Here is a 10,940-nt window from a genome sequence, read left to right as displayed (position 1 = left end):
CATATTTAATAGGTTAAATCAGAAAAAGCAGACTGTTTTCTAGAAATCCATACCAGAATTATTAAACTAATTTTTATTTGTATTTTTAAGGAAATCTCAGATTTTAAAGCTTGAGTACTGTTATTGAATATGAAGAATATGAGCTGTTTCTCAGTTTCGGTACTTAAATACTTTTATTTCCTATTGTTAATTATAATCTCTTTAAAAGAATTAATGCAAAGATTCTATTCTAGCTGCTGTTAATAGAAGTGTGGTATTATCCATTTCTGTTCTCCACAGGAATTTTAAACAGAAACTACTCAACTGCTAGTATAAAACTATCTGTCAGAACGTTATAGTTTCCTTTCCTGTCACATAACTAACTCGTACCAAAAAAATCCTACTGCAAGCAAACAATGCAAGAAATTTGAATACATTATTTGCTTTGTATATTTGAATACATTATTTGCTTTCAGTACTCTTGCTATGCTTGTTGACAAATCTATCAAAACCTTTAATAGCTAGATGGTAACTCACTTAAGTTTACTAGGAAAACTACATATAGTTTGAGGAAAACAGACTTTAAAAAAACATTGTACAGCTACTTATGTAATTCTCAAGTGAATTTCCATAGCCCAGATTTGTGTTTTATGTTAAAAGACACAGCTAACTGTCATAGATTAGATAGTTTGTTTACTAGAAAAAATTATTTTCTTGCCTGAGCAGATCTTTTAGGGAAGTTGACATAGAAATCCAGCTTTTAATAAAATTGTATCCTAGTAATTTATTCTTCTGACTTGAGTTACAACTCTTCATGAAGTGATTCTCTAGTTGTGTGTATTTTAAGTGGAATATAACCTTCATATTTACATGTTGTATTTTCCTTTTTGTAAACTGTGTTATACAAATACTGGAGACTTCTATATAGTAAACTGTTCAGGATGTGTTGGTGGGTTATGGGTTTTTTTTAACTGTATTTAAATGCAAATCTCTCAGACATTCAATAAACTCATGTCTTCAGCTTGGAATCTGTTCCTAAACAATTATGTCTTTTTTTTAAATGCGAAAAATTACAAACTTAAATGGAAGTTTGCGTCCATTTCAGTTTCACTACTCTTTTCAAACTTTACCCCTGCAGCTTATTCAACTCCCTCTCCAGTCCACAAAGTATTTAATGGCACCATTACTAGTACAGTTATTTATCTGCCTCCTGGAGAGTAAAAGTAGTATGTCAGTCTTACAAAAAGGAAAAATCAGCTTTAATGTGGCAGGCATACTAGGAGGTTAATTTATTAAGCAAACTCCACAACTAGCAGTATTTGGGGAAAGTGAGGGCACTGGGTGTAGTCCCTGCCCACATTGCAAATGACAAAATTAATCCTCCTCAGTTGAGTATAATGACCTACTAAAAACTTTTCATATGGTTTCTATAACTTTATAAATTAGTTTCTTATTTTTTAAAAAAACTAACTGTGGTATGTATTTCTCTTCTCATTTATGCATTCAAAATAACCAAGCTTTCTGGTACCGCACTGGGTATCTGTTCTTAAATTAAGAAAAGATCTAGATTGGTGAAAATTGCAGCTAATTATAGTACAAACTATTTGGCACTCAGACCAGTTCAGTAACCAATTATTTGAAGAGTAAGAATTAAGAGAATTAACTGTACCACATATAACTAACTTCAGTCAAAAAGGAAGACAGTTTTTTCCAAAACTTCACCAGAATATCATAGAATTTCTTTTGTGGTTGTCTTTCCTCTTTTGTGAGTCAACAGGTTCCTTATAGAATAAATGACAAATCTCTTCAGCAAAAAGTCTTCCAGTTAATGATTTCTATTTTTAAATGTTTTGCTTTTTCTACTACTGTGTTTTCACTGTTTTAGCAACATGTATGTTATAAGGAAAATGTGTCATTTAGACACAAGATCTTTTTCTAATCTAGAAGGAAAACATCTCATGACTGAAGACAAGCCCCACTTATATATCACTGCTGCATACACACAACTAATATACCAAGGCAAAACCATTACTGGGGTATGAATTGTTCTTGAATTTTTTTTCATTTACTCTATTTGGATTTTACAGTTTTGAATTACAGCTGCACATGAAAACACAGAAAATTTTCAGGTACATCAGGGCCAGATTAGCATTCACAAATATAGCACTTCGTAAATTTTTTTTTTCTTTAAAAAACAGAACAGTCAACAATACCACTTTCATATTTGTATTCATCTGGAACAACATTTGGTTTTCATCAAGGCTGAGGATGTGCTCATCTTGAAGAAAGCATCTATAAATTTCATTCTAGTAAGAAAAAACTTGCCTTAATCCAATGTTTGAGTCACATTATTCAGCACAACAACATAATTTGTGTTATCATCAACTACTCTGGGAGCTAACAAGAGATTACTAAAAATAATCTAGTAATGATAGCTACAATAAAGTAATAGAAAGCAAACAGAAATACCTCATTTTCTTCATGGGAATTAATTATTTCCTTTTACCCTCTGACAGTCTACATGAAACCCTTGTGAGTTACTGCTGTTTTTGTCTTCACTCCATAGGAGAGGTGCTGACCACTGAGGGGAGGTTTAGAAAAGATTGTGTGTTCTGGTTAGCATACAGCACACACCATTTGACAGCTACTAAAAAACTACTTTAATTACTTCAACTGAACTTTGTATAAGAAATCTGTGATCTAATCCTCCTCAGTTTCATGTTCAGTATTGAAAACCACAGCAGAACCATCACTGCTCAGTGTGACCTTGCCAGCAATGAGTTTGCATAACTTCTCAAAGGTACCACACAGTTGATTCACTTTGGGAAAAGAAAAGATTGCTGCAAGAGGTATACAGACCTCATTTCCATTGACAAATGGTTCCATGGTTTTATCAACAACCAGTTTTCCAAGATAGTCTGAAAAACAGTCCACTGAAGGCTGGAATTCAGATTTTCTTTCAGGATCATCATCATACTCCTCATGTTTTGACATTAAATGGTGCTTAATGTTTTGGGCTGTGAAAATAACTTCACTGACAACTGCATTCTGCAAGTACTTCTCATCTTTCAGACTTGGATACACTGCTTTGAAGACCTTTACAACATACAAGAACACATAAAATGTTTATCACTATCACAGGGTCAGAGTTTAACATTTGCTGTCAAAAAAACCCTCTAAAATGTGAACATAATTTTTTATTCAATCCTGTTTTGCTTATTAAACATTTTCAGATACCAAAAACTAGGCAAGGTGCAAGGTGAAGTCCTGTAATTTCTTAGTTCTTTTTAATAATTCTCTTACTTTTCACATTACTCATGATGAGGTGCTGGTGAGAGTTCTAAACTACTTCTGAACAGTCATCTGGAAAACAGGACTGGAGCATGTCATTTATTCTGTTTTCAGAATAAAACATTAAATATGCTTTCACAGCTGCAGGGGAAGCTAAAAATAAATTGTGACATCAAAATATGTGAACTTGTGTGTTCTACACTGAGCTATACTCTGAGGCAATTAAGGAAACTACGCAGACAAACTAATTCCCACCAGCTTCAGGAAGTGCTTTATACCAGCAGGGTACCAAAGAAGTTCCACTGTCTATAATTATTTCCTACTTTTCAATTGCATCCTGAAATATTGATTTATTCCCGTAAATTAGTTACATAATAAAAATTAGTTTGATAAGAAACGCAGGAGATTAACACTCTTGTTTAAACTCAAAGAAATATCAATGTCAAAACTCCCTCCTTAGTGACCCTGTAACAGGAGATAACGAAAGCAATTTCTAGTACAAGTCCATCACCTGTACATATTTCCAAGTTTGTTGAGCATTATAGAGCACTTCCAAGATTTTATTAATGGCAGTAGATGACAGGTGACATTTCACATGTATAGAAATTTGAAATACAGAAATTACAAATGTTTTTATGGCTTGGAAACTACAGAAGATATATTTTTGTTTCAGTTCAGGTGACAAGTCATTTGAAGATACATATATATTTTTACACAAAGAACTGAATATGTATGTTCACTGAAACAAGGCCTCATAAAATTGAAAAAAAACAAACAGTATATTTATTTTTGCATTATTACTTCATGTTATCTCTGAACAAATTTGATTTATACCACAAGGCATTTAGCTAGAAATGCCTTTTTTGCTTTTTATTTTTTATGAATCTGAAAGATATGTGTAATTGCCAACAACCACATAATAAATGAAATTAATGACTAGAGGAAAAACTATAAAAATAGTATACCTGGCAGAATTGAAATTTTTCATTCTAAGGATAAGAGTATGTTAAGAATGATTATCCACATTGTTGTTTAGCAAATATTCTAAAAGTTAAAGGCCTTTATACAATTAGAAACACAAATCATAGAATGAGACTCTCTTGATCTGATGGTGTGTGACAATCAGAGCTAAGACTGGATAGCAACAGTAGTCCATGGTAACAACACTTTACCGGGCAGTCATAGACAATTTTACTATTTATTCATACCTCCAAAGGAAGAAAATAATACTTACAGTTTTGTAAACTGCTTCAGTGGGTTTCTCATACTGAACAGATCCACCAGTTTGAGGATATTTTCTAACAAACACACCTATTTGGGTACAAAACCCAACATTCTCCATTCCTTTTGGTGGGTGCCCTACACCAGTAAATTCCACGGAGTAATCATAGCATTTAGCAGCCTCCAGAGCCCTAAGGAAGACAAATTATTCCCATCATATGAAATATTCATCTTTTCATGTGATAAAGATGCATTCTCCAGGAGAAGCAAGACCTTGAGCCTGTGAATGCTTGAGCCCAATTTCCCTAACAATACTCACATGCCTGAAGATAAGTGCTGTCAAAACTTGCTGCATCAGAGCTGTAATCATATGCCTACCACAGTCTGAATCACTTAGTATCAGTAATTTAGGCATCCAAACATTACCATTATTTCTAAACTGTGTGCACAGAAAGTTAATGCTCACAGTTGCTTAGTCACCAACTTAAATATATTAGAAGTGAGCTACAACCTACCGATTTTCAAGAACAAAATTATTTGAGAAGAACTCATAAAAAATATACACAACTCAAAATACCAGGAGACCAGTTAATAGGGAAAATAAAAGGGTGGTTTGTTGTATATGTATAAAGAGTAAAGTCTACCTAATAAAGGTTACAACAGGGTACGTGACATCTAAATGAAAACCACCTTGTAGTACATCAGCCAGTGTGAACAAAAGGATGGGGCAGGGAACTAAAACGGCACTATCTACCTGCATCATTCTCCATGAGAAAGTAGTAAACTAAATTAACATCCCATGTATTTTAGAAAATATTGCAATACTTATACTTCACAACACAAAGACTTGGTGTTTACAGCTTAAAAAAAAATCACTCGTTTAATGATATCAATATTTTTAATTCACATATATCTAAAAGCAGAATCTAAATTTACTTAAAGTCATAAAAATGGTCCCTACTAATAATGCAGGTTTTAGTATCCTTATGTAGGGAAAATATATCCTTCAAGCTTTGCAAAACTACATACTCAAAAGTCACTGGATACTTTAAAGTCTATGGCAGAAACAACATAATTTAAGGGGCAAAGCTTCCAGGATACAGTTTCTTCCACAACTGCTTGACAGTTGAATGTTATCACAGAACACATATTCCTCTTGCTTTTATTTTTATTACACCTACTGATACTAAGAGTAAGACAGATTCCATGTAACCCTCTGTCACGTACATATGTTTTGCATTTCATTGTGCCACGATCCACCAAACTATCCTCAATTTTATCCAACATGCCCTGCTGCTATGGTTATTTCATAACTCTGCTTGCATACTCTTACAGAAAGGTCTGGACTAACCGAGCACTTTGCATGTACATAGTGAGCACATTTCTTAGGGTTTTATAAAGCATTTCTATACACAAAAAGGTTAATTAATACCTTACACTTCAAATGCGTTAATTGTAATAAAGATATACAAAAAGGTAGGTAAAAGTTTTAAATGTTTTCTGCAGAGCAGCTACAGTAAAAGCTAGCCAACTTAACCACCATCATAAAACACAAAACCACAGAACATGCTTAACTACTCTTACCAGCAAAGAAACATTTCACCAAGTCAGGAGGTGATACTTCACTGACAGCAAACTACATATGTGAACCATGCTGAAAATGCCATTTGTTTCTCACGCTCCTGGCACCCAGAGCCGTCAGCATACATGTCCAGTGAGCTTACCAGCTTTGAAATTGCGCTTGGTTCCACTCAAATTTGTGATCTGGATGCCTATATAACACCACTCCTGGAAGCAAAGGGTTAAATTCAGAATTTGGAGTACTGATCACAACCATGCTTGGAGCCATGAAACCAAACACCACTTCAGGAAATTTCTTCAGCTCCGATTCTTCCAGGTGTTCTATTCTGAAAAGAGTAAGTTGATGTCTGTGTTTAAAAAAACCCTGTGATACTTTAATCTTAACAACCAGCCAAAAAAACCCCCAAACCCGTATCTGTAATTTGTAATTTTACACCTAGCTCTGCAATATCAGCAATGGCACTGTGGCCAAGTGGCCACACAGGGGTTTTGTCCGACCAAATCTCCTCCTGCATTTTGCAATTTTTCATCAGTATCCTCCTCCCACCATATGCAATCACCACTTAATAGCTTAGTATGGCTACTTTAAGAACAAGTTAGAGGATGCCGCTCTTCTATTTGCTACTTTTCTACTTCTACGCTTCTGCTTGAAAGGTTTGATCAAGTCTGTTTGGAGTATGGACAAAATTCCAAGCTGAACTCTAATGAACTTAGAAAAATGTAGAGCATTGGCCTAATACTCACAGTTCAATACATGTCACCAAGTCAAAACCAAGCATGCAAGGATCTTTATGGGCCACTGAACCATGATGCAAGGTAACAGTTAGGGATCTTTCAGATGGTTGCAAATAATCAAAAGGAAGAGGAGACAATGTATGCCTACAAAGGTATTAAAAATAAGATGTTACAGAAAGGACCTTAAGAAAAATTTTACATGTAAATGAATTAGTAAACACCCTACATAGATACCTCATGAATCTCAAAAAGGTTAACTAATTACATGGATATAAAAAAGAATATCCAATACAAACACTTTTCATGACTAAGAGCAAAAGTTAATCCAGCAGCTGTCCTTGATGTTTACAAAAATTTCCACTACATTTTCAAGTCACTTGGAAAGGCACTGGTAAGTTCTGATAATAGTTCAACTCTAGACACACAGTAAGTCTGATTTAGACACACTTTGCAGGTTTTTGGGGGAAGTTTTAGGCACGCATATTACCTATTTTTTCCAAATGAAATACACTGAGAAACCAAAGTGTATGTGCAAATTTCATTCTGAAATACCATTAGAGAAAATACACAATAAATGTTAAATATAAAAGGTTATTCTCTTCATTCTTGAGAAAGAGCAAATGATAACATCAGCATCTAGATCCTACCTATTCACTGAAATTGTATTAGTGAGCTTCCAAGAAAGAAATTTATGTTCACCAGTCTGACCAATACTTCAAAGATCACATAAACCTCTCATTTTAGAGGCTTCTAAACCAGACACCACACATTGAGCTAAGCTTTCCATTTCAAAAAAAAAACCAAGAACCAAGTCCCCACCACAGTGACTAAAAGAGTTACGTGCACATTTCAAAAAAGATCCGAACGGATCTTTCTGAAGACAATAATAAGCATAAACTGAAGACAAATACATTGCATTAGTGCCTTTACAAACAGTGTATGTCTCAGATTTGCACACCTTCAGGGCCTTTCCATGACCCAGACCTCTGGCTACACTAGGTGACATTACGGGCACCTACAGCCCAGGGGTCCCAGGGACAGACTCAATGTAACCAAGGACGACAGAGAGCTCTTCAATTGCCAGCTGGTACTTCTGCAGTTACCCCAACTCTAAAACCTCTACAAGCAATAATGCAACATGCCACTTGTATTTGGTTTCTGTGGCAAGGTTTTGCTAATCAGAAAAGCTCCAGGGGTGGCTTTTCTGAGGGAAAGCCCATGCTGGAGCAGGGGAAGGACTCCTCTCCCTGAAGATGAAGCAGCAGCAGAAATAACATGTGAGGAACTGACTGTAATCCCCATTCCCTGCCTCTTTGTGCTGCTGGTGGGGAGGGAATAAAGTTAAAGTCAGTAAGGAGCGAGAGGTGGGGGGAAAGATGTTTTTAAGGTTTTCTATACTTCTCATTATCCTACTCTGAATTTGATAATAAATTCAACTAATTTCTAAGTCAAGTCTGGTTTGCCCATGATGGTAACTGGTGAGTGATCTGCCCCTGCCCTTTAACTCATGAGCCTTTCATTGTATTTTCTCTCCCCTGTCCAGTTGAGGAGAGGAGTGATAGAGCAGCTTTTGGTGAGTACCTGGCCTCAAGCCACGGTCAACCCACCACACCACTACATCAAGACAAATACAAACCTTAAACCACAATCAAAGAGCTTACATTTTCTCTTCCATTACACTTGCAGAGATATCTAGCCCAGCTAACACTTCAATGCAACTGCAGAATTTCAGCATCCAGAGAAGCCTGCAATCAGCACATCCTAAATCTGCCACCTGTAAATTATATATTAAACAATGTGTAAATGCTATATATTTCCAAGTAATTTCAGAGACTTTAATAAAACTAAAAGTCCATATTTACACCAAAATAACTTTTTAATGATAAAGCATTTCACAACCAAAACTAAATTTTACAGCTGTAAGCAAGCAGGATAGACAAGGATTTGAAAATTCTTTTTAAAAAAATGTATATGAACATCCTGCAAGATTTTTTAAAAGAATTAACCTTTTGTTATTACACTTATAAAAAAGTACATGTAGAACATCACACTGACACTGGAAGATGTCTTCCACATGAATAACAGTAAGGTATGATTGTAAATATCAAAGCTGTAGAAATTTTCACCACTGCTTTTCACTGGACTGCTCTGAAAACAGGCTCACCAGTAGCCAAGTTAGGAGCAAAGAATCTGCATAAAACAAGTTTACAGGCTCAGTCTAATGTTTAAGTGGGGAACTCTGGTGATATTCAGACCACAAAATCACATAATAGATATTCTTTTCTGTAAGCTTAAGAGATAGCTGGGTACACAAACCAACCCACCCTATTCTTTCTCAGACTCAGTCGAGGTTGAAGCTCATTGCTGTTCTCCCTGTGAAAATCCTGAATTGTTTCTATCCAGCTTATCTCTACCCCATGAGTAAACAGAAAGTTTACCCTCTCACCCTTTCCGCATCCTAAATCAGAAAATTCAAATCTTTAAATACAGATGCAACACTGGTGAATACGTTCTATTTAAAAGCAGATTGCAGTGCCATGACCTCATAGACTGGATTAGATTTTTATTAGCTACCAGAATTATGATTATTTAAGTGCACTGCAGGTGCATTTCTCATCATTTTCTTGCATGCCCCCTAAGAGATCAGCAGCAGTTTCAGAGTTAAACACTGCAGATTTGGGAACTGCTTCTGGGGGAGGAAAGGGAGAGGACATGTTAGAAAAGAGCAAACACTACAGTACATAATTTAATTAATTTAACTTTTCCAAATAGTATTGAAACGAGTTCTGGTATATTGAGAGGGACAACACAGGAAAGGGTCACAAGACCTTAAGCAAGTGGAGATGAGTGAGCCTCACATAATCCCACACTCTCAGTGTCACTTCTCAACTGAGAACAGTCATATGAATGATGAGGCAAACCTGATACTGCATATGGAACAAACAACTCCAGAAAGCAAAACCCAACTATGATGAAAGTAGCTTGAACCGAATTACTCAGCTTTAAATTAAAACCAGAATGCCCACTACTCTCCAAAACAGGCTAAGGCATTTCTCTCATTTAAATAGTCTCCTCTTCCCATCAAGTAACATTAATTATATGCATCCCTGAAAAACAACACATTATCACCAATTCAGTTTTAACAGCAGCTTCTCCAAAATTGTTGTTTGGTAATTGGGTCAAAAGGTTATCTATGCATTTTGTCTTCCTGAGATACCAAGTGTCAACTTCTTTTCAAATGTATAACCTAGAGAGACAACAAAACATACCAACCTTCTTAGGTTTGTATTTCTCCACTAAATCTTTGACGAACTGGTAGCGTTGTTTGTACAGAGGAGGTGTAAATTTAATAACTTGCGCAAACTCTTCTTCTTGAAAGTTCTTCTCCATAATATTTTGGCAATGCTAAAATAAAAAGTTAGTCCTTATTTTCTGAAGCACTTGGTAACATATCAAACTACAGAGTTTGCTGTTTTCAGCGGTGTTCGAGTTACAATTAAGCAAGGGTAGGCCTGATCCCAGTTCTCACCCACACTCCCCACATACACACACATCCCTACCCCTGGCTCCTGGCCCCCCAAGTCCTCCTCCGGCTCCGCTCCGGGCCGCCCCCAGCTCCCATCCCTCCCTGCCGGGCCCCGACAGCCACCTCCTGCCCTTTCCCCCCCGCCTTCTCTCCCAGCGCTGACCTCCCGCCTGGCACAGTCGGCCGCCCATGCTCCGGGGAACTCCGACAGCGCCAGCCGGGAATTCTTTATTTCCACCCCTTAGTGCAGGGGGTGTTCCCTAATGCTCTTCGATGCAAGACGATAAATCCCAATCCACGAGCGTCCAAGGGTACCTGCTGTACCGATCTCCACCCGAGCCAGCCTCCCTCTGTGTAATTAAAACGTGGTTGGTGGCGGCGGGGGGTGTCCCTGACTTTTACGCTTAAACCCCCCAAAATCCCACCACTCCTCGTGCCACTCCCTTGAGGTGCTGCGGTGTTTGCAGACGTGTTTGCTACGCCCCGCAAACGCTCTTACATGCAGGGAACGAGCCTTGCCTGGGTGAGTGAGGCAGAGATCACTAAAACCAGTGAATCACCAAAAAGTATATGCAAGTATGGCAGCCTGGGAGTTGCTATTTCTATC

The 10,940-nt window shown here is 36.8% G+C and overlaps 1 protein-coding gene across 1 annotated transcript; it reads right to left on the bottom strand.

Moving 5' to 3' along the window:
* Positions 1 to 2,171: 2,171 nt before the first annotated feature.
* Positions 2,172 to 10,212, bottom strand: HENMT1 (HEN methyltransferase 1). Its single transcript, XM_027671884.1, has 6 exons — positions 10,081 to 10,212; positions 8,469 to 8,581; positions 6,817 to 6,951; positions 6,216 to 6,398; positions 4,505 to 4,682; positions 2,172 to 3,075 (listed from the first exon to the last, which is right to left on the bottom strand). The coding sequence occupies exons 1-6, from the start codon at positions 10,195 to 10,197 to the stop codon at positions 2,680 to 2,682; spliced, it is 1,122 nt and encodes a 373-aa protein (XP_027527685.1). The 5' UTR covers positions 10,198 to 10,212; the 3' UTR covers positions 2,172 to 2,679.
* Positions 10,213 to 10,940: the final 728 nt, after the last annotated feature.

The sequence above is a fragment of the Neopelma chrysocephalum genome, unplaced genomic scaffold, assembly GCF_003984885.1.
Source record: "Neopelma chrysocephalum unplaced genomic scaffold, ASM398488v2 Primary Assembly neopelma1_97222, whole genome shotgun sequence".
NCBI lineage: Eukaryota > Metazoa > Chordata > Aves > Passeriformes > Pipridae > Neopelma > Neopelma chrysocephalum.
The sequence above is the reverse complement of the archived record's forward strand: the minus strand, read 5'-3'. Positions and strand labels throughout refer to the sequence as shown.

Bases quoted from the DNA above. Each gene is read 5' to 3' on its own strand.
- HENMT1 (XM_027671884.1), bottom strand. From the start codon at position 10,197: ATGGAGAAGAACTTTCAAGAAGAAGAGTTTGCGCAAGTTATTAAATTT. The intron at 8,582-10,080 runs GTTGGTATGTTT...TATAATTTACAG, and splicing joins AGAAATACAAACCTAAGAAG to GTGGCAGATTTAGGATGTGC. The intron at 6,399-6,816 runs GTGAGTATTAGG...TACTCTTTTCAG, and splicing joins TTGGTGACATGTATTGAACT to AATAGAACACCTGGAAGAAT.